General features: G+C 40.4%; 1 protein-coding gene and 1 long non-coding RNA gene across 2 annotated transcripts in view; one reads left to right on the plus strand and one right to left on the minus strand.

The window, feature by feature from the left end:
• The window catches only part of LOC136373324 (kinesin-like protein KIF2A), a 178,589-nt gene that overhangs the window by 28,929 nt on the left and 125,123 nt on the right, over positions 1-24,537 (minus strand). Inside the window, 6 exon segments of the mRNA XM_066338219.1 lie at positions 14,670-14,780; positions 21,666-21,870; positions 22,557-22,699; positions 22,992-23,083; positions 23,486-23,549; positions 23,696-23,786. Of these exon segments, the coding sequence (XP_066194316.1) occupies positions 14,670-14,780; positions 21,666-21,870; positions 22,557-22,699; positions 22,992-23,083; positions 23,486-23,549; positions 23,696-23,786 (706 nt within the window).
• Positions 1-24,537, plus strand: part of LOC136373345 (uncharacterized) — a 253,545-nt gene that overhangs the window by 22,121 nt on the left and 206,887 nt on the right. The window lies entirely within an intron of this gene.

Raw genomic sequence — 24,537 nt, forward strand, 5'->3', positions numbered from 1 at the left:
TCTGTTTCCCTGCCGGTGGCTGTACCTCCCTGGACACGATGATCACTGTTGCCACATGATGCAACAATGATGAAAACTTGACCCAGGTTGGTAATCAATATATTTATGAATACTTAAAAACCATTAACACTCAGTTGCATCAGCAGTATAACACTGTATTTGAAAATCAATCTAAGCAAACAGATCATAAATGGCACACAATTGATCATGGTGACTGGGTGTATGTTAAGAATTTTTCAGGCGATCCTCTACAGGAGAAGTGGGAAGGACCATTCCAAGTCCTGACAACCTTCACTGCAATTTGTGTGAGAGAAAAACCTACCTGGATTCACTCTACTCGAATGAAGAAATCTCCCGTTGCACCTTGGACAGTAACAATCATTGATAATGATGGACTGAAGCTGAAACTAAACCATAAATCATAAATACTTTGTTATGCTTTGTTGCTTTTTGGCAGATTGTAGCAACTTTTGATGTAAATAAGTATGTAGCTTTTCTTGAGGCAATAGCTAATCATACTGGAATAAGAGACTGTTAGCTGTGTGGAAAGGTAGAACAATGACACTTACCATTGTTAGGGGTACCCTCTAGTAATTGGACTGAATTACGCCCGTATACCTTGTATAATAGTAGTACACAATGCAAACAAATAGGTTCACCCTTAGGAAAACCTCTTCTTCAGTTATCACTCGTCAATCAATCCATTATTTATGTGGAGTCAAACTTTACCAGACCAAACTGTGGCAAATTTATTAATACTACCAATTGGACCAGAATTACCGCCATTCTATGAAACATGTCAGATGTAAATTCACCACCTACCTCACCAGATTTTAAAGTTCAATTTCCTCAGTGGCATGACTATCTGTTTGCAAGGTATACTAACAATTCCAACATGAACATCACAACTAACTGTGATTTGCCAAATGGCTTTTGGTGGTTGTGTGGAAATGGAATAGCCCTTAAGCAACTACCTGGAAATTAGACAGATCAGTGTACTATGGGGTATCTCATCCCACCTATACAAGGTATAAATCATACTAGTTTAATTACAAGAATCACTAGAGGACTTTGGAGAAACCGATTAAGTTGAAGTATACCTTCTAATTCTCTGACTAGATATAATACAGGCCTTCATATGGCAGCATACAGCTGGACTGTATGCTTCATAAGAGGAGGAGAGGTTTGGCTACAGACAGCCAAGCCTTGACAAAAACATAAGCAGGCAGCTATTGGTCAGTGAGCTGGGTGATAACCGATCATAGCCAACCAGGTTCAAACATGGAGTCTTTTAAATAGCCTATATAAGATCAGTGCATGCCATTAAAGCTCTCTGTTGCATGAAACCCTAATGCTGTGTTATGTCATGTCTCCATCTCCCCTGACCATTACACCTTCACAGCTTTGTCAGAGCTTTATTCCCAACTTTAAGAATTGTACACTTAGAAAAAGCAATAGTGAACATCTCAGCAAAGATGGAAATAATTGCAAACTCAATGGCAGATGCCATTGGACAGTGTTATGTGGTGTCATTGGTCAGAGACAAAGACAACACAAATCCACTGAGCAACCTCAGCAAACAGCTAAAAGTTAATTAACGGCAGCTCTTTTTATAGGGGGTTTGAATCTCTGGGATTTAGACAGCTGACTGGACACTGCCCAGCTCCCTGGCCAATGATACATCTGCATTTAGGGTTGAAAGGGATTGGTTGAGGTCTCTGAGTTTAAATCTATCCTATGACTGTTCACCTAGGGACTTAGTGAACTAGGTGTGCTGGTTTTGCATGGAAGTTATTTTTTCAAGAAAGTTATAGAAAAACCAACCAGTGACTAGGTTTGAATGTTGACAGCTTGATTAACCAATTAAATATAGGGATATGCCTCTGTGAAAACACAGGTTAAAAATCAAAGGAATCCCGGGAAAACTTTTTTTTCCTTCTGGATTGGGAACAGGCAACAAGCCAACCTGGCCTCCTCTGTGCAGCCAGGCCAGCCGGGCCCTGCCTAGGGCCAGGCCTTTTTGGTGGAAGCTTGCTGGGCCCTGGGTCAGGGCTGGGCCCAGTGACTGCCGGACAGAGAGAGGGGAGGAGAGAGAGCCCTGTCCCAGCTGGATCAGGCCCAGCAGCTGCTCACATTCTGCCACTATGTTGCCTCCCCCATAGCAGCCCTGAGAGGCCTAGCTGGGCTGGGTGGCCCCTGTTGGAAGCCAGGCCCCTTTCCCATCCCCCCCCCCCCCCCCCCCCCCCAGCTCAGCTTTCTGAAGAATTCTCCACTGTAGACAGCTCTGGCCGCTGCTACCAAGTCATCTGGCTGAGAGGAGGGAGGAGGTCCAACTGTGCAGAGTGGACCTGCAGCTGGAGTTGGGTGTGGCTGGGGCCCCCAGAATCCTGGGGCAAATGAAACTTGCAAAACATTAAATCCTCTCTGAGTGAGAAAAAACAGAGTGGAGACATGTAGAGAGACACGATGAAGGCATCAAAGTCAGTGAAGGAAGAGTTACATCTTAGATGGATGAGAATATGCCTTGGTTTTAGACTGAAAGTCTTTTGTGAGCCATGGTAATGGACTTTGATATACTAAAATATCCCTTTAAATCATGAAAAAAAATGTATTGGGGAGATAATGAGAGTATTTAAACTGTAGATCTGAGCAAAGGTATTTGTGATGGACTAAGTAAATACTGAAGTAGCTGTGATCTTATGAGAAGCTTGAACAGAGAGACAGAGAGAATTGAGATGAAGACCTGCCCCTAGAAAGAGAAAAGATCTCTGTTCCTAGAGATGAAGAAAACCTTTGCTTTTGGAACCAATCATCTTTGAAATGGTACCCCATGAGCCCATGACCCATATGCAGCTGTGGGAGGCTGTGTGATATGGGAGGGATATCATTGATGCATATTCCCGAGCGGTGGCTTTTGTGAGATTTAAAAGGCCACAAGAGGACTGTTCTTTCTTGTGTGAAGTTTCCATGGCAGACTAAAAGATACTTCTCTCTCTAAATTAACTGATGAAAGACTATTTTATAAGTGGTAAACTGACCTAGAGTTCCAAGTTTTTTCTTTATATGTTGTCTGTGAGAAAGAAAAGAAGCTGTTGGGGGAGAGGAGAAGTATTTTGAAGGTTTTATTCTGATTCTTGTTAATTTTTTCTCTCTTCAAGTTTTGTTAATAAACCTATCTTTATACCCTTTTAAGTGTTGAGCCTGCTTTGCTTTTTTCCTAATCCTATCTCACAGCAGAAAAGAGTAAATAATTCTAGTAGGCACTCAAATCACTACACTAATTTTGGGAAACAGAAATTGGTGAACTGAAACCACTACAGTAGGAGAGCCAAATTTGGTTTCTTATTATAACTAGATTTATCTGTCCAGCTGCAGACTAGCTGTATTGTGACAGGATGGTTGCAAACAGAAATTAATTCTTTAAAAGAAGTAGTATTTCAAAACTGTGTGGTATTAGATATGATCACAAGGCAAGTGTGAGGAGTCTGTACATTGATAAATACAGTTATTGTACTTACATAGATCAATCAGGGCAAATAACAACAGACATACATACAATCTGGCAACATGCAAAGATGCTCCATGAAGCAACAAAGGATGATACATCTTGGTCAACTCACTTATGGGAGACATGTATTGGCTCCCTAATCTAAATTGGTTGAAACAATTTTTTATGGGAATCTTGTTGTTAGGAATAATCATTTTGTGTACATGTATATTTAGCCAGTGCTTTTTGTGGTGCTGTCAGGGAACCACAATGTCTTATGATGATTGGAAGAGATATAAATTGAGACACAGAGTAGAAAGAGGAACATATTTCCAGAGAATAAACACACAATAATTTCTGAAAGAATTCACAAAAGTAAAAAGAAAGGGGGAATTGAATCCTAAGTGGTATGTAACAAATGGTTAACCACAAGTAATACTGTAACAAGATGTGCAGGTAAAGCAAGCAAGATAGTAGAGCAAGTAAGATAACAAGCGCCACCAAAAGCAAGATAGCAAGTTTTAATGGAACTTGCAAACTGCAAAATTAGCTAAAAACAAGTTAGACTGAAAAACAAGAAGTACCAGGCATGCACTGAAGATAGAAGTAAAAAGTTCAAATGTGAGGAAGACTACAGAAGTCTTTATCAAAAGACCACCAGAAGACTTATGGCCACCACAGAAAGAACTGACAGATACGTGAAAGCAACGAACTGTTGTAAAACCATGACACAGCTTTATGCAAATATGAGTATGCTAATGTGTCATAGGTTAAAACAGTTTGGTTTTTAGTTAATGGAATATTGCCCTGCCAGGACCTGGGACTTTGTTTTGGAAAGGACAAGGACCTATCAGGAGGCAATTCTTTCTATTGGCAAGTAGTTTGACCACTAAGAGAGTTGAAGGCGACTTTTGGTAATACCCATATAAAACTGAGTGTGCCCAAGCCAAACGCTCTTTTTCCTTCCAGCTGGAGGAGGTAAGGCAGTTCCAGCTCTCTCCTTGGGGGGGAACTGGGACTGCCCAGCCTGCCCAGGCCTGGGCTTTCACAGGAGGCCTGTCTGGCCCGGTGACTCCCGGGCTGGGGTAGGGGATTAGCATATGCCCCCGCCTGGGCCCAGATTGGTTTTCTAGCAGCTGTAAAACACCCCACTGCTCTCCCCCCGTGGCGGGGAGCTGGCCCTGGTCTGAGATCCCTGACTGCCCGAGTTGCTCCAATCGGCGTGAGGTTCTCTGCCCGCTTCCCCCATCGGCACAGCCGGTGCAGCCTTGAAGTTAGCCGAAGTTAGCTGCAGCTGGGAGAAAAGAGGACCTGAGCAAAATTCAACTCTTTCTCAGTGCAGATGAAATTTCCAAAGCCCTAACTTTCCTTAGTGAGAGAGACGGCCAAATTAGAGACATGTAAAGGGACAATATGAAGATCTCAAAGTCAGTAAAAGAAGAGTGACCTCTTAGGTAGAAGAGATGACAAGTTGCCTTGGTTCAAGTCTGAAAAATCTCCTATGAGTTATGGTAACAAACTGTAATATGAATATGCTAGAATAATCCTTTAAATCATGAACAATATGAATTGGGGAGATGATTTGTGGATTCTTTGAGCAAAGGTATTTGTAATTTACTGAGTGAATATTGAATTAGAGGTTGCGATTGGGTGATCCCATAAGACGTTTGAACAGAGATGAGAAGCCCCCTGTTCCAGTGAAAGAAGTGAGAAGACATCTGTGTTCCCTGAGTTGAAGAATCCTTTGCCTTTGAAGTTATCTTTAAAATAGATACTCACACTCTCAATGCTGAATAAACAAATACCTGCTCTGTAGCCATCTGACTACAGAGTTTTATTTTCTTGCTCAGTTTTGGGCTTCAATTATCAAATATCTGGAATCTATAAGTCTTTCCTTTTCCAGTTAAATCAGTTAAATAAAATACTCTGAAGAGCTCACCCTCTTTTCAGCATTCAGCAAAAAATTAATGTGATCAGGCAACAGTGGCATTATTATTTGCACTAGTGTCTCTCAGTAGTCATATTTTCTCATCTGTGCTCCTTTCAGGAGAGCCAGAAAGGCTCTACCCAGGCCAAACACTTCTATGATCCTACATACTAACATTTTTTTTGGCAGCACAGTATCAGAAGACTGAAACTGGTGAATATTAGATAATCCTGGTGTTGAGGGTTAGGTTTCTTACGAGAATTTTTTCCCATTTGTTGTCATGGAAATGGAAAATGAACCTCATTAGGAGACAAAATGTGTAGCCAGGGCTTTGGCATACCGTTGGAATGATTCTGGAGGAGCAGAGGAAGTGGTGTGTTTTTTTGGTAGTTTCTTAGCAGGGTGTGGTCCAGTCTTTGCCCAGTTTGTAGGGAAGATGGTTGTGGGTTTTGGTGCTAGACTTCTGCCAAGGGGACTAGTTGCTACTGCTGAGCCTTCCTTGCTGTTTCTCCTTGCCATTGGTAAGCCACAAGAGCAGCCGTTTGACTGAGATTTTCAGCATCTCCCTTGCTGTGAAAGATCCTCACCATCTGCATGGGTGCCTCAGGGTAAAACCAGGCCCCCACCTCCTTCCTCTTTCCGGAGGGAGCTCCTCCCAGCTGCTTACTGGAGCCTCAGCTGCTGCTACCATCACCAGGACACTGCGCAGGACACGTGAGAGCCAGGGGAAAACCAAAACACTCCCCACCCTCCACTTTCTCTCTCTCCCCAGGGCCGCCATTACCCCCTGGAGAGGCTCAGAACTTGTGTCAGCTGCCCTCTAAAGCTGCCTGAGCGAACAGCGCCCCCTGGAGCCACAGGGAAGTTACTGCAGCCTCTCTGCCTTAACATGAGCCATCAGTGCTTCTTGCCAGCTGGGATCCTAACTACACCCAAGGGGAAATTTTTTGATAGGCAGAAAAAAGGCTGTTATAGGGGTTTTTTTTTCTGTCTTGTTGTTGTTACTGTTATAATTGTTGTTTGTCTGCCTTGTTTTACATACATATATGTGTATATATATATATATATATATATATATTCTAGTAAAGAACTGTTATTCCTTTTCCCATATCCTTGCCTATAAGCCAAATAATTTCAAAGTTTATATAATTTGGAAGGAAAGGGGTCATATTTTCCATTCCAAGAGAGGTTCCTGCCTTCTTTGGCAGACACCTGTCTTAAACCAGGACACCTGCTCTCTTCGTTTATACTGCTGCTGACATTACTGTACAAAAGTCATCCTGAAAAGAATGTCTCCTACTGGGAGGAAAGAAAAAATATGCGATGGGAGGGGGTTAGAAAGTCTAAAGACCCTGCTACCACATAGACTTAAGTTTAAACCTCTAATACTGTTATGAATCAGTTGCTAATGAAAACAACATGTGTAGCTTTAAAAATATCATGATTCCATGTTTTTCTATAAAGCATTCTGGGTGCTAATCAACAAATCCTTAAAAATTACAAAAATCTTTCCAAAGTCATTTAACATGAAAGATGCATGCATCTCTTCCATCAGTTTAATATTCAGAATACATGATATATGGCAAATATCATGTCAATGGACTGCTCCAGCTTTTTGAAGAGTATAAGGTACAGCTACTATAGGGAAGTGTCACTGTAGGGGCTGTCAGACAATGATACCCCCTTCAGGGCACAAGAAATCATGAATAAGATTCAGTCTGCTGAATAGAAATGTGCACTACATCATATATCCTCATGCCTCAACAAGTCCAGTCCAGGCAGGACAGGAGGACTACAATCTCTCCATCCCTTGCTTCCTCATTCATAATTCCAAATGAGGATGGAAAAAGCAGAACTATTTATGGACAGGAAGATCTTTTAGACATGTAATTATTCTTCTTCCTATTTTGAATGTTTCTGCATTGCTTATAAACTATCACAGTGGGATCAATGGTCTTTTTGGGACACTGAAGTCACCAAGTTCCCACTTTTTTTCCCTGGGGAGTTGAGGAGTCTGGCACTCCAGCTGTGGCTGAAGCATGTCAAGAATGCAGCATGTAGAGGATGCAGTACTGGTTAAAATATGAGACTATTCTCTGTATCTACCTGTGTTGGGTTGACCTTGGTAGGACACCAGGTGCCCACCAAAGCCACTCTATCACTCCCCTCCTTAACTGGACAAGGGAGAAAAAATATAATAAAATGTTCATGAGTTGAGATAAGGGTAGGGAGAGATCACTCACGAATTACCATCACGGGCAAAACAGACTCGACTTGGGGATATAATTTATTACCAATCAAATTAGAGTAGGATAATGAGAAGTAAAATCAAATCTTAAAACCACTTTCCCCTCATCCCTCCCTTCTTCCAAGGGTCAACTTTATTCCCAATTCTCTACCTCCTCCCCCCAGTGGAAATGGGGGCTATAGCCAGTTCATCACATGATGTTTCTGCCACTCCTTCCTCCTCAGGAGGAGGACTCCTTCCCCTGCTCCACTGCGGGGTCCCTCCCATGGGAAAGTCCTCCACAAACTTCTCCAATGTGAGTCTTTCCCATGGGCTGCAGTTCTTCACAAACTGCTCCAATGTGGGTCCCTTTCAATGGGCAGCAGTCCTTCAGGAACAGGCTGCTCCACTGTGGATCCCCCAGGGGGTCACAGATACCTTTGGGTATTCACCTGTTCCAGTGCAGGGTCATCCACAGGTATCAGGTAGATCTCTGCTCCCCCATGGTCCTCCATGGACTGCATGGGGAACAGCTGCTTCATCATGGTCTTCACCACAGACTGCAGGTGAATCTCAGCTCCAGCACCTGGAGCAGCTCCTTTCCCTCTTTCTCCATTGACCTTAGTGTCTGTATAGCTGCTCCTCTCACACATTCTCACTCTGCTCTTCTCTGTCTGCAATTGCTTCCGTGCAATAACTTTTTTTCTCTCTTAAATTTGTTATCCCAGTGGTGCTACCACCATCACTGATGGGCTAAGTCTTAGCCAGTAATGGGTCTGTCTTGGAGATGGGTGGCATTGGCTCCACTGGACATAGGGGAAGCTTCTAGCAGCTTCTCACAGAAGCCGCCCCTATAGCTCCTCCTGCTACCACAACCTTGTCATGCAAACCCAATACAGTGCCTTGCCAATGTCAAATGATATATTATCTTACTATGTAGCTCTTCAAAAACAACTTAAAATACTGTGTTCAGTTTTGGGGGACTTGCTACAAGAAGGACATTGAGGTGCTGCAGCATGTCCAAAGTGCAGCAATGAAGCTGGTGAAGGGTGAAGAGCACAAGTCTTATGAGTGGCTGAGAGAACTGGGGGTGTTTAATCAGGCGAAAAGGAGATTCAGAGGAATCTTCTCACTCTCTACAACTACGAAAACAAGTTTATAGTGAGGTGGGTGTTGGTTTCTTTTCCTAAGTATCAAGCAATAGGATTAGAGGAAACTGCCTCAAGTTATAGGAGAGGTTTAGAGTGGATATTAGGAAAAACTTCACTGAAAGCGTTGTCAACCCCTGGCACAGGCTGCTCAGGGCAGTGGTGGAGTCACTATCCCTGGAGGCATTGAAAAGACTGTGGATGTGGCACTTGGGGACATGGTTTAGTGGTGGGCTTGGCAGTACTGGGAGAATGGTTGAACTTGATCATATTGAGGGTCTTTTTCAACCTCAACAATTCTATGATTCTATGAAATGGTTTTTGAAAGTATTTAAGGACAAGAACTTCATTTAAATTTTAATGACTAATAAAGTTATTAAAAAACTATTTATGCCGACTGTATGTCTCTGGATTTCTTTAGAATTATATGGATCCTAGTCATAACTGTCCACAGGGAAGCTGTTTTCAAAATATTTTTTTTATTTTTTTTGTTTGAATTTCACAAGAATAAGTTTCCAAATCATATTTAACCTTCTATACAGCTGTGATGCTCCATGCCTAAAGATGTAACTTTAACAATTGCAACAAGGAATTACATAAATTAAAAAAGGCAAAGTCAAAAAATTAAGTATAGAAATCATCAAAAGAAATTTGACTCAAACATCCCATTCAAAGGTTATATATCAGAAAGGAAGTGGGAAAATCTAGTAGGTATTTTATACCAGGCTGTTTCAGGAATCTCTCAGAAAGTTAAAATCACAAGTTCTTACTCTATCATTTTATACGCTTTCCATATCTAAATGTATCACATATTTTTCAAAATGTCTTACTTTCTAGTAGCACATTAGAAACCATTTTACAATAAATGCCTTCTCATTGACAAGCAAAACCAGCATCTTGAAACAGGTAAAATTTTGATGAATTGTCTTACATGTTCAATAAATAATATTCTTCAATTGAATAATACTTCTATGTTTCAATCTCTTCAATTTATTTTGCTTGTAACATGCTAAAATATTTTTTGACAAAATGGTATCATTATCTACATGTTACAGTTCTATTAGGTTTTCACGGCCAAGTTTTGTAAGAAGAGGCTATAGGGGTAGCTTCTATGAAAAGCTGCCAGAAGCTTTCCTTATATCTGATGGACCCAATGTCAGCCAGCTCCAAGACAGACCCTCTGCTGGCCAAGGCTGAGCCCGTCAGCAACTGTGGTAGCTTATTTGATTTGCAAAAACTTAAACTATTTTTTTCCCCAATTTGAGTCTGTTTTGCCTATTACTGTAATTGATGAGTGACTAAGGCCTTCAGGGCTTTGAGATGGTTGATAAGGGAATCTGGGGCACAAGTTATATTCTCCTCTTTTCCTGGGGGTATTTCATAATGATAAGGTATCCCAGATCATCTGGGCCCAAAAATTTTTACTGTATCTTTAAGACTCTGCAACAAGGGACCGTGTGGAGAGGGGAGGGAATTTGCTTTAGTGTGCACTTTTTGTAAAAGCTGCCCAAGCAGTCTCTCTCCCTCTCACTGTATGGGGTCAGAGATATTGCACAAAGGAAGCGGCAGCAATGCTGGTTGTAGCCCCAGGCTCGTCCCTTCTCTGGTGGACCAGGGAGTTGGAGGCACCATGCCAGGACAAAACAGTAGCAAAAGCCTTCCAGCTGCAGTCTCAGTCTCTCCTCCTCCTCCTCATGATTTTGGGAAGCTGGAGGCACCTCTGAGAGAAAAGGGCAGAGATGCCCACCACAGTTTAAGCTACCATTTAGCTGCAGCCAGCCAAGAGGATTGAGCCCAGCTGCTTGGCCTTGACTGTCCCTGCCTTTGGGAATACAAATTCCCTCTATGAGTTTCCAGGCCCTTGGTGTGAAGGACTCCAGTCGGAGCTTTAGCTGTCAGGACATAAGCAGAGCAAGGGATAAGACAACGGAGGAGGGGGGCAGTTGGGAAAAGACTGACACAATTTTTCCCTTTGTCCTTTGATCAACACAGTCAAAATCCAGGGCAGCATCTTGGGGTTGTGTCAGCAATTTTTTTGTCTCTGTTTTGGGGAGTCTGCAGGATTGAACACTTTGTATCTGATGGTTATTTGCCATTGTTTCCTGACTGTTGCTGCATTAGAGTTGTTAAAAATGACCCTATAATATTGGCTTTCACATTTGTGTATTAGTTTTTATATGTTGTTATTGATTGTAAGTATAGCTCAATTTATCACCCCTTTTAGCTGCTTGCTAATATAATCTAATTTTTCATTTTAAGTATACACCATATAGCCCATGAAAATGATAGTGTGATGAATATATTATGTTGATGTATACACCTTATAGCTTATAGAAACAATAGTGTAATGAATGTATTGTACTGTAAGCCTTAGCAAAATATAAAATGCTAAAATACTTTTATGTAACCGAGAGAACTGTATAAAGCAATTGTTTCCCACATCTACTGACTGACCTCTCCAAGAGATGAGTGGCACAAACCAGAGCACCAGAGAAAAATTAGAGAAGAACTTGTTAACTACTCGTTATCAGGAAAGTGTGAAACAACAGAATAAAGCCGCAAGAAGGAATAAAATATATTGATCTGATCTCAAAGATGTCATGTAGATATGTCAGAGTGGAAAACCAAAACAAAGAGAAGTTTCTACAACATCAAAAGCTACCAAGAATGTTTGAATAAAGCATGAAACTTATGAATATGTATGTGTCTTAGTAAGGTAACAGTATATAGATAACACTGTCTTAATATACTGGGGTGTTCATTGGCCGATAGCCAGGAACACCCCAGCACTGGACATTGTCCTTTTTTATTCCCTTATTAAACTTTTGTTTTTCACAGTGGATTAATTTTCCTGACAAAGGCTAGGTTGGATGGAGCTCTGAGCAATCTGGTCTAGTGAAAGGTGTTCCTGCCCATAGCAGTGGGGTTGTAACTTGATGATCTTTAAGGTCCCTTTCAATCCAGGAAAATCTGTGACCTCTCCCTGTCCTTATCTCAACCCATGAGACTTTCATTATACTTTCTCTCTCTTGTCCAGCTCAGGAAGGCAGTGATAGAACAGCTTTGGTGGGCACCTGGCAGCCAGCCATGGTCAAACCACAACAGAATTATCCCTCAAAATTTCTTCTATGCTTTAATTTACTTCACATAAACACTCTTCTAGATAACATAGCAGTGATCTCTACAGTCAACCTCAGAAATCTGAAATGAAGCTACTCATTAAACTATATTTGCATTAATTTTTAGAAGTTCGAAGCACCCCAGTTAATTACATACCTCTGCTGCAAACAAGCAGTCAGTGTACCTGCAGGATAAGTACTCTTAATTTAATAAAATACTGTTCAACTTTAGCTATTATAAACCATAATGATATGCCTTCTTTACCTGTATATTAATCAGTAGAATGTTGCCAGTGTATCATATAAAACCTAAACATGAACATGCTTTAAAACTAGGCCCTCTGCCAAAGAACCAAATGCAAATACCACATTGGAAGGCTGAATGCATTTTCTTGATAAAAAAGGCAAAGGAAGACCCAAAAGCTTCAGATCATTGTCCATTCTTCTCACCACTTGGCCACTGGAGTGCAAATCTCTCCTCTTTACAGGGAACTGGGGAGGACTGGAGGTAATTCCAGGCAAAGGTATCTCCTACACTTCCCTCAATTCAATATATATTGTTCAGAAACCTGTCAGATCTCTAGACAGACAGATTGCTTCTGGATCCATCTAGTTATCGCAGGAACAAGTGCTGCAAATGCAAGAATTCAATTCAAACAACCGTAAAGATGCACTGTAGGTTTCTTTTCTTTCTCTCCTTCCTTTTAACTGTAATTCAAAGTAATTCATAACCACACAAGTGCTACTCTTCCTACATCAGTATCTTAAGAAAAAACATTGCTGATTAAATTTTGGATAAAAATTACATGGAAACAAACACCAAATCCAGAACATTACAAATGGTCCTAGTACTGAGAAACTAAATGGAATAGTAACAGGAAGAATGAATTTGAAAGCAGTGTTTCATCACGAAAGTTTTCTTATTCTTAATTATAAAGCGACTGCAGTTATGTGAATAAAAAAAATAATTGAAGCATATTTTCACTCACTTTCAGAGGAGATTTTTTCCCTAGTTTAGAACTATATTGAATATAAAAAGAAGAAATGCAAGCTTTATCAGAAATTAAACACCCATAGATCATGGATTATTCTTGATGGCATTTCAATGCACTTAAACAGGAAAAATATTATGTTAATTCTATGAGAAGAGTAATAATTAAATAAAAAAGCTTCACCAAAATGAAGATGGCTTGTTAGCACTTTAAGGAGTGGTTAAGGTGATGGTGAGAACTTCACAAAACATTCATAAATGTACAGAGAGAAATTCCCAACAGGCTAACTTTCCAAAACTTCTTCAGCAGTGAAGATACATTGCCTAAAGATGCATGGTTTAGCTTTCTGATCTTGAATATAATTTATGAATATATGTCCCAGTGGAAAGAAAACAATGCTGTGTTTTCATTAGGAAATCAAAGAATAAAGATTAATCAAAAATGCTATTTTACCACCAATTTCATATTAGAACCATACCTAACATCCAAAGAGAAGACTAGGCTGCCCTAACACCATGGTTTTCATGTTGTGGTCTGCAGAATTCTGTCACCTCTAGACTAATTCCAAGGAGCCTGTGGAAAGTAACCAACACAAATATATTGGGTGTGGCTGAGCTGGAGTTCATTCTCTCATAGCAGCCCTCCCAGTGCTGTGCTTTGCATTGGGAGCTGGAAAGGTGTTGAGAACACACCAGTGTTTTGGCTACTGCTGAGCAGTGCTGCCACAGCATCAGCACTATCTCTCAACATTTCGCCCCCTCACCCCTGAAGGCCAGTCGGCTGGGTGTAGGCAAGATCCTAGGAGGGAACATAGCCAGGCCAGCTGATCTAAATGATATTCCATACTATATGATGTCTGCTCAGATGTAAAAGCTAAGAAAAAGAAGGATGAAGGAGGACATAGATTTCTATGACATTTGTCTTCCAGAGCAGCTGCTACACATGCTGAAGCCCTGCCTCCCAGGAAGTGGGTGGACATTGTGTGCTGATGGGAAATAGAGAATAAAACTCTGGTTTTCCTTTGCTTCTGCATGCAGCCTTTGCTTTTGCTTTATTAAACTGCCTTTATCTTGACACATGACTTCCATCTTATTTTTCCTCCCCTGTTCTGCTGAGGAGGGGAATGATAGAGTGGTTTGGTGGGCACCTGACAGCCAGCCAAGATCAACCCACCATAGCAAGCAAGCTTAACAGTCAGTGTCCACTGCAGAGATTTTACATTTCCATATTAAGGATGCGCAAATAAAACCACTGGACATCCGTGCTTTTATCTGTTCTTTCCCTCATCTGACAGAAGAATTCTGTTTTTTCAGATTGATACAAATGCACTTTTATACAGTACACAACTATTCATCTCAACCGTCCCAACTACTTCTCCCCTTAACAGCCTAGAGCATATTCTGATGCCTTTGATACCAATTTTAAATTTACCTTTGTCATTTAAAGATCATAACTCACCACTATACTTCCAGTGTACACCACCTTTTCCAAAATTCTGATTCAACAAAAAATATTATAATATAATTAAGACATTATTTAAAACAAACAAACAAACAAACAAACAAACAAACACATCCCTCGACCTGAAGTGCTTCTAGCTATTTGTCTAGCTAGAAAACTAGAACAAGCAATAAGGAAGGTCAATAAAAGGTGAGAAGGGAGAAAGTTATCTGAAGTGCCTCTGCTGAAAGACTAACTTCAAATATAGTCTCAGTTAATGTATAACCTCAATTAATTGTTAAAACATATAGTTAACTAAACAAACTTACCATACAGGTACGGGAGTTTTCTCCTATGAATGAATCTCTTAGCACCTGAGTAAGTTTACTTGCTCTGAATGGCGTATGAGGTTTATTTCGGCCTAAGGCTCTAATGCACTCCTGAAAGAACAAACAGGTTTATATTTCATAAAATCAGAGTAAAACCTCATATGTATACAATCCCCATCAAAGAAAAATACATAATACAAATGCAATCCAAAATCAGAAAATATATGCTTTAGTTATGTTGCTGAAGTTATGTAAGATCGAATTGAAGAAGTTAGGCTTTCATCTCTCATTAAGCTCAGTAGAGAGGTTGGAACTTTAAAAGTACTTAGGAGCCTAAAAACTTTCGGACTCTCATCTAAAACATTTACATATACTGAATTCAACAAGAACAAAAAAAAAGTTGATTTTAAATTTCCAGAGTAACAACTATTTCTGATTATGATCTGCAAAAGCCTGAATGATTTGGGTTAATTGTCCAATTACAGCTTCAGGTTATGAAGTCCCATCTTCCTATATTGCTCTCCTCAATTTGCTGCTGTTTATACTTTTTGGGTCTGAAGCTGCAACAGTGTCCTTGGTTCTCAGGCTGGAAAAGGATTGTTTTGTCTAACTACCCTGTGAAGAGAACTTGCTAACACTTTATATGAAGTTCAGAGTCATACACTAAGGCAGTACAGAATCTGGAAAATATGAAAGCTAAAACTTAAGGCATCATTCTCAGCCTGAAAGCCCAGTTTGTAGCCTCTGGCAGTGATAAGTTCACCTCCTCTGCCTTATTGGGACCAGAGGTTTGTCATTACACAACCAAAAACTCACATCCTTCTCCTCAGGGTATGCAAAACTGGCCTCAGCAAACCACCCCGTGCCTCCACAAAGGGGAGTGTTTAGAGTCATAGTCCAGTCTCTCACAATTGTATCAAATTATTTGCTATAAAGAGCACCCAAAAACCTCAAAAAGTATCAGAGTTTCAGATGTTTTTACTGTAAAATACTGTATTGAGACAAGAGTCCTCAAATCCTCATTAAGGTAAAGTCTCTCAGTATTGGGATAAGTTTCTTTGGGAGAGAAAGACATCACCAAGAGTGTTGTCAAGCCCTGGCACAGGGAGCCCAGGGCAGTAGTGGAGTCATCATTCCTGGAGGGATTTAAAGAGCATGTAGATGTGGCACTTGGGGACATGGGTTAGTGGTGGGCTTGGAAGTTCCAAGTTAATGATTAGACTTGATGATCTTAAAGGTATTTTCCAATCTAAATGATTCCATGAGTCTATGATAAATGGATTAATAATTATAAGGGTTATTACAGTTTATTTGTTAATTCTTTCTGGATGTAGTGCTGTTGTGTTTTTGTCTTCAGTTAATTAATTACCAGTGGTAAATAAATGTCATAAAAGTGTTCTGGTTTCATTTGTGATAGAATTAATTTTGCTCCTAGCAGCTGGCACAGTGCTGTGTTTTAGATTCAGTATGAGAATAATACTGATAACACACTGAGTCAAGGGCCTTTCAGTGTCTCATGCTTTGCCAGGGAGGAGCTGCACAAGAAGCTGGGAGGGAGCACAGCTGCGACAGTTGATCTGAACTGGCCAAAGGAATATTCCATATCGGAGTTACCTGGAGAGAGGGAGGCTGATCTCTGCTCAGGGACAAGTTGAACATCAGTCAGCAGGTGGTGAGCAATTGTATCATGCATTACTTGTAATTTTTGGGTTTCATTACTCTCTCTCTCTCCTTTTCATTACTATTATTATTATTAGTAGTAGTATTTTTTATTTTGTTTCAATTATTAAGCTGTTTTTATCTCAACCCACAAGTTTTACTTTATTTTCCTGATTCTTGTCCCCATCCCACTGGATGGGGAGTGGGGAGTGAGCGAACGGCTGCATGGTTCTTAGTTGCCAACTGGAGTTAAACCACAACAGTCACTTTTGGTGCCTAACATGGGGTACAAAGAGTTAAGATAATGACAGATCTGACCAAAGTGTGTTAAAACAAATTTCTTATGGCCATTCATTGTTTTGGTTTAATTGTCACCAGCCACAATGTTGATTTATTTGCTCTCAGAATTGTCGCACTTGTTCTCAGGGTTGTGGTATGTAATACCTTACTTCTTGCATGTGTTCCCTGTGGTGATGTTTATCCTCCATGGGGCCTGGGCTAATAAAATTATCATTTTGTTGTAGTTTGCAGTATTGGCTTATGATAGGATAGCATAGCTGGTATGTGTACTCTGCACTGCAGTCTACTCTGTATTTCTGGAGTCATCTATTGGGATCTTTGAATAATTACACCTTTTGTCTTTTCTCCTTGAAGAGCCAACCTATAGAGGAGACATCCATCCTTCCTTCCTTCCTTCCTTTTCATCCAGGATGATTACAGTAGCATTTGAGAATTTTAAAGATTTTTAATGTCCTTTGAATACTCTTGAAACCAACCAGGCTCTTTTGCTAGGAATCAGCATGTTGGATGTGTGGTTCAGGTCTTGTTTAAACAGCTATTTAAGATCACTCAGACATCTGCCCCAATGCTGCATAGTTATGAGTGGCAGGGTGTGTGGGATAGTATGGGCTAGTGCCTAGGACAGTGGGCACCTCCAATGTTTTTGAACGTCACCCCTGAACTGTCACAGCTAGTCTTTAGCTAAGGCAAAATAAATCTGGTCATGGCAAGTCCAGTTTGGCTGACCTGGGTTGTTCTAGAAGTCCCTAGGTGAATGGGAGAGCTCATGCAGAGACCTCATTCAATCATAGCCAGTCCAGAGAGCAGACATATCACTGGTCAAGGAGTTGGGCAGGGCTAAGACTCAGAGTAATCAGTGTCTAGATCTAGGAGTTTTGAACTCCCTATATAAGAGAGTTTCAAACAATAAAACAGGCTGTTTGTCTCATGATCAAGAGGACTTGAGTCATGATTTCTGTCTCCCTACCTACGACCCATCACATAATACTGAACAAGTGCAGAATATGGATAAACTAGTAAAAGATTTGGAAAAAGTATGCTGTCACCTTAGTAATTCCAGAGAGACACAAATCACTGCAACATGCTGGAGCCTGGCCCAGGCCTATCAAGTCCTGTTCAACACTGCTCAGTACCCTCAGGGAGAAAAGAAAGTCTCTGGATCTGACAACAAAACGACAGGCTCAATGGCTACTCCAACCCCAGTGACAGGCACTGCAGCTACTCCCTTGTGGCTGTGGAAAAACTCTCCCAGAGGTATAAAAAATTGTTTAGGAGTTTCATCAACAAAAAGAGGTCCTACTCCCCACCTGTATGGACCTGCATCTCAGCTATTAACAGTAAGAGTTCTTTTTCTCAAAAGGGAGGATATAGAGGGTACCCTGTGATTTTACTTGCAGGACCAAGGAAAGGACATGAGGAAGTGGGATGGAAAACCCACCTTGACCCTAGAGGCATAGGTACATGAATTGCAGGGAAAAACAATCATAAATGGGGGTTCTTGCAGGAAAGTTGCTGTTCCAATCTCCAGTGACAGTTTCCCAGGCAGAGTGGAAGGACTGATTTTACTTCTGATTATATGGGAAGGAATGCTAATCCATTTCTACAAGTAAGTGGAGAATCCTATGACCAGGACTTGAAAGGCCCTGACTTCAGCCAGGAGGAAGAAAGGGATAACCAGTTTTACTGGATAGTGTGAACCTGATGGTTGGGCACAGCAGCCCCACAGGAGTACAAGGCTTTAGCAGACACTGGTGCACAGCGTACCCTAATGCCATTAAGCTATGCAGAGGCAGAATCCATCTGGATTTCTGGAGTGACAGGGAGATTCCAACAGCTGACTGTACTAGAGGCTGATCTTAGCCTGACTGGGAATAAGTGGTAAAAACACTCCATTGTGACTGGCCCAGAGGCTCTGTGCATCCTTGGCACAGACTGTATCAGGAGAGGGTATTTCAAGGGTGGACTTTTGATATAGCTGTCTTAAAGACAGAGGAAGTTAAACAGTTGTCTACCTTGACTGGTGTCTTAGAGGACCCTTCTGCTGTGAGGTTGCTGAAGGTTGAAGAACAGCAGTTGCCAATTGCACCAATTACCACAATGGTGCACCAACAGCAATATTGCACCGAGACTCCCTGATTCCAATCCATAAGCTGATTTGTCAACTGGAGACCCAAGGAGTGATCAGCAGGACCCACTCACCCTTTAATAGCCCCATATGGCCAGTGTGAAAGCCTAACAGAGAATGGAGATTAACAGTAGATTGTCATGGACTGAATGAAATCACACCATCACCGAGTGCTGCAATACTGAACATGTTGGAACTTCAGTAGGAGCTGGAGTCAAAGGCAGCCCAGTGCTGACACAATTGATAATGTTAATGTGTTTTTCTCAATCCCTCTGGTGGCAGAGTACAGGCCACAGTTTGCTTTGACTTGGAGGGGCATTCAGTACATCTGGAACCAACTGCCATGGGGTGGAAACACAGCCTAACCATCTGCCATGGACTGATCAAGACTATACTGGAACAGGGTGAAGCTCCAGAACTTCTGCAATATATTGATATCATTGTGTGGGGCAATATAGCAGAAGTTTCTGAGAGGGAAGAAAATAGTCCAAATCCTTCTGAACAACAGTTTTACTATAAAACAAAGTAAGGTAAATGGACCTGCACAGGAGATCCAGGCTTTAGGAATAAAATGGCAAGATAAATGTTGTCAGTAGTAATGTCTCCACGAACTAGTAAGAAAGAAACAAGCTTTCTTAGATATTGTGGGATTCTGGGGAATGCACATTCAAAATTACAGTCTGATTGTCAGTCCTTGCTATCAAGAGACCTTGAAGAAAAATTATTTCAAATGAGGCCCTGAGCAATAACAAGCTTTTGAACAAATCAAACAGAAGACAGTTCATGCTGTAGCCCTTGGGCCAGTTCAAATAGAGCAAGATGTAAAAAATGTGCTCTATACTGCAGCTAGGGAGAATGGTCCTACCTGGAGCCTCTGGCAGAAAGCACCAGGGAAGACTTGAGGTCGACCTCTAGGATTTTGGAGTCGAGCATACAGAGGATCTGAAGTCTTCTGTACTTCAATGGAAAAGGACATACTGGCACCTTATGAAGGGGTTCAAGCTGCTTCTGAGGTGATTGGCACTGAAGTCCAGCTCCTCCTGGCACCCTGGTTGCCCATGTTGGGTTGGATGTTCAAAGGCATGGTCTCCTCTGCACATCATGAAACAGATGCTACATAGAGTAAGTGGGTCACACTGATCACGTGAAAAGCTCTGATAGGAAACCCCAGTCATCCAGGAATCTTGGAAATGATCATGAACTGGCCAGAAGGCAAAGATTCCAGAATGTCACTAGAGGAGGAAGTGACGTGCTGAAGAGACCCTACTGTATAATGAAGTGCCAAAACATGAGAAGTAATATGACTTGTTTACTGATGGGTCCTGCTGTCTTGTGGGAAAGTATTGGAGATGGAAAGCAGCTTTATGGAGTCCCCTATGGCAAATCACAGAAACTGCTGACGGGGAGGATGGGTCAAAGTCAGTTTGCAGAGGTGAAACTCATCCATTTGGCCTTAGACACTGCTGAATGAGAGAAATGGCTGATACTTTATACTGATTCATGGATAGTGGCAAATGCCCTGTGGGAGTGGTTGCAGCAATGGAAGCAGATAAACTGGCAGCACAGAGATAAGCTTGACCAGGTGGAGAACCTGGTTGTGAAGGTACATCATGAACACAAGAGTCGGACCACTGAATAACATCAGAAAAACCAGGAGGTGAATCAGGCTGGTAGGATTGAAGTGGCTCAGGTGGATTTGGATTGGCAACATAAGGGTGAATTATTTCTGGCTTGGTGGATCCATGACACCTTGGTACATCAAGGAAGAGATGCAACATCTAGGTGGGCTCATGATCGAGGGGTGGACTTAACCATGGACACTATCGCACAGGTTATCCTGGAATGTGAAATGTTCTGCAATCAAGCAGGGCCAAGCAGGTAAAGCCTCTGTGGTATGGGGGATGATGGCTGAAATATAAATATGGGAAGGCCTGGCAGATTGACTATATCACACTCCCCCAAACTCATAACAGCAAGCGATGTGTGCTTAACATGGTGGAAACAACCACCAGATGGCTGGAAACATACCCTCTGCCCCATGGCACTGCCTGGAACAGTATCCTGGGCCTTGGAAAGGAAGTCTTATGGTGACATGGTACTCCAGAAAGAATTGAGTCGGACAATGGAAGCCATTTTTAAAACAACCTCATAGACACTTGTGCCAAAGAACATGGCACTGAGTAGGTGTATCATATTCCCTATTATGCACCAGCCTCTGGAAAGTTCAAACAATGTAGTGGACTGTTAAAGACTACACTGAGAGGAATTTGTGGTGGAACCTTCAGACATTGGGATATACATTTAGCAAAGGCCATCTGGCTAGTCAACACCAGAGGATCTGCCAGTCAGACTGGCCCTGCCCAATCAAAACTGTTAAGTACTTTAAAATGGGATAGAATTCCTGTGCACATTAAAAATATGCTGGGGAAAACAATCTGGGTTATTACTGCCTCAGGAAAAAGCAAACCCATCCGTGGAACTGCTTTTGCTCTAGGACCTGGGTGCACTTGGTGGGTAATGCCAAAATAAACCAAAAACCTGAGATCAGTAAGTATATTTTCAGTTAGTATTTCAGACCTTGAGTACAAGAGTAAGTTATCTGTCCCCCCATTTTAGGCGTATATAAAAAAAAGTGTTCAAATTCAACTACTGGGTTGTTGGGTTGGGTTTGTTGTTTTGGTTTTTTTTAACTACATGAAAATTGATAGCAGAGTGTTTCTGCAATGTTTCTATTTGGTAATTACCAAGAGTTTTTTCAGGTATTTAAAGGAAAAACAAGATTATATTTTACATGTCATATCAGTAGACAATGTAGAGAAGCAAAGCCTGCAAAAAAACTAATTTCAATAATCATTGCTATTATATGTGGAAGGCTTTCACCTACTCAAAGGCAATGGAAACACTTCAGTTACCTTGAGTGCTAAAAGGCTCTTGTTAATTTCCGCACCTTCCAGTCGAGTCTGCCTATCTGCACTAGAAGTATCTGCTCCTCTTTCATTGCCAGCCAAATCAATCAGAGAAAATTTACCATGCAATTTCCCTTTCCTTCTGAGAATAATCTGAAACACTGCATGGCTTCGAGATGAGTGTGCATTTGCAGATGTCTGGCCGGATGTCCTTTAACAAAAGGAAAGAAAGGAAGGCCATATGAACAGGCAAAGGACCAAATATGTTAAGCACATTACCCTTAGAACATTATTTTTTTCAGGGCATAGTACTGTGTATACTCATATAATATGATGCACACAGTATAATTATACTTATTTTTCCAATCCTTCAAACAGAAATGGAAGATTAGTAGCATTTTACTGCTACTCTCTTTAAAGCAAGAATAAACATATCTCCAAAGATTTCAGACTATCAGAGAGTTTATATGCAAAATGCCGCATGTGGTACTTTTATCTAATCAGTCAGCAGCCTATCACAAGGCTAATTTTATAAACAATAAAGTTGGATCTTAACAAAATCCCAGCTTTTATACTTTTGTCACTACATATCAAGGCCTTTTAGAACTGAATAATCTCGTAGTATTTCAGATTATAAATGATGTGAATGTAAGTCAGTAAACTGGTTGTATAATGCATGCAATTCACATCCCGTAGAAAAATTAGTTCATATTTCTCTCTGGCTGAAAATCTCTAAACTATCTTTATTCAAACAATAGGCAGATTCCTTACTTGCAGCCAACATTATCAAAAATACCACTGCATATTAAAAAGCCATCACTATGAAGAGACAAAAAAAAAGTCTTGTTGCAATTCTTTAATTTGCAATGAAAAATTGGTGAAAGCTATGGGAGATACCTGCAGCTGTTGCCTATTTCAATAAGCTTAAGAACATCTTCAACACATTTGACTTCCTGTTCCTGTAATCCCACCACCTGGACTTGCTGTTTACCATCTTCTAACACTCTTAATTTTGTCTTCCTGTTCAACAAGTCAAAAACCTTGGGGAGGAGGGGAACATAACAGTTAAAGAGGAGCTTTAAAAGACATTTTTGCTTCAAATTCCATATCAAAATATGCAAAGCATTCCATGCACAATCCTGCTTGAGCAGGGAGGTTGGACCAGATGACCCACTGTGGTCCCTTCCAACCTGTGATTGAAAGGGAAGTGTAAAGAATTATTTGAAATAAAGCTTTTAGTACAAAAAGGAAAAAATCTTTTATATGACAAACTCACAATCTTGTTTGTGAAAGAGAAATTCCATCTTCCTCAGAAAAAAATCAGGTACTTACCTTACCACTATAGATCTCAAAAAATGTTGCATATACTTGAAGTTCTAACTTGTTATAATTTGGCGTCTTTAGCATTAAAAAGACATCTCTAGCTGTGAATAAATTTACAAAATAAAAAGAAATGTAGTTATGTATTTTCATTTAGTGAAGACTCATTAATACATAACAATCTATTTTACAGCATATATTTTGCAAGTGTAACAGTCAATCAAGTCAATCAATTAAGAAACACTGCAGTCTAAACTGCCACATTATGTTGGAAGATGCAGAAGACTCAAAAATTGTAAACTCAATCATCACTTATATTTCTTACATTTCTTAAGTTATCTATGAATACCTTACCATGTAAAAACTACACACCTAGAAACTACTTTTTATGTTACCAAAGCTCCACTGTAATGTAAAATATGTAGACTCTTATGTTTGTACAACAGGAAGTAGAAATGTATTGACCTCAACTAATTTGCAAAAAGCCAACAGAACAATAGTGTCACCTGCAAGTGCATATATTCCTTTAGAACAATCTTGGTTCTTTCCTGAAAAGTCACCACCCATCGTCTAAATTAGAAAAAAAAAAAAAAGACAAAAAATACACTATAAAGATCACAAAACTATAACTTACATATCTGTAACTTATTAGACTTCATTAAAGTGTATAATACACAAGAAGAAGTGTATTGCTGACATGTAGAGGAAATACTTACATGGGTTTTTCCACTGCCTGTTTGTCCATATGCAAAGCAAGTGGCCATTCCCCTTTCAAATATGGTCTCTACTAATGGTCGAGCTGAAAACCTTAAATGTAAAAAACAACAGTATTTAAAAAATTTAATTACTTTAAGAATCCCACACTACCACTAGGACACTATAAATTTTAATGCCAGAAGTGACAAAACCAGTTCTAAACTTTGAGAGGCCAGAGGACATCTCCACATTAATTCCTGAACTAAAGAGGATACCAGCTCTAGGGCATTCAAATATCCTAAAAAATTAGAGAAAAGCTACAAGGTGTTTCCCATTTATTTTACGAAAATTTTATTTTTCTTCAAACCCCGAGAAAAAGAATTTTCTTGTTTTAGTGATGCAACATGGCACAGTTTACTACATGGAGTTTGGAGCTCCCTAAAGAAGGCACCATTATAAGATGCAGAAGTAGGACAGTGCAGCATTTAAATGCTTAGATTTTGCCAATACAAAAAATCCACTACAGTTTTTGCTCCTTAAATCAGCTTCCAAGATTATGTTTAGAAGACAAGTGGTCAAAGCCACATTGCATGTATTAATATTTTGAGAACATAATTATGCTGAGACAAGGCTCAATAAAACATCTACCCAGGCTCATCAGAATGGAAAAATCCAGTTATCCCTTAAGCATTATTTGATGTGTCAAAAATATTTTCCAAAATATATTTTTTTTTGTTTTAGAGATTTAATTTTTACTTAAATAAATGTAGCTATTGTTCTTAATTCAGCTGCTTATCACTATTACTTCATGAATATCTCCAAAATCAAAAGGCAACCTTATGGTGGTTACTTCCACCAGGTG

The sequence above is a fragment of the Sylvia atricapilla genome, chromosome W, assembly GCF_009819655.1.
Source record: "Sylvia atricapilla isolate bSylAtr1 chromosome W, bSylAtr1.pri, whole genome shotgun sequence".
NCBI classification, from domain to species: domain Eukaryota; kingdom Metazoa; phylum Chordata; class Aves; order Passeriformes; family Sylviidae; genus Sylvia; species Sylvia atricapilla.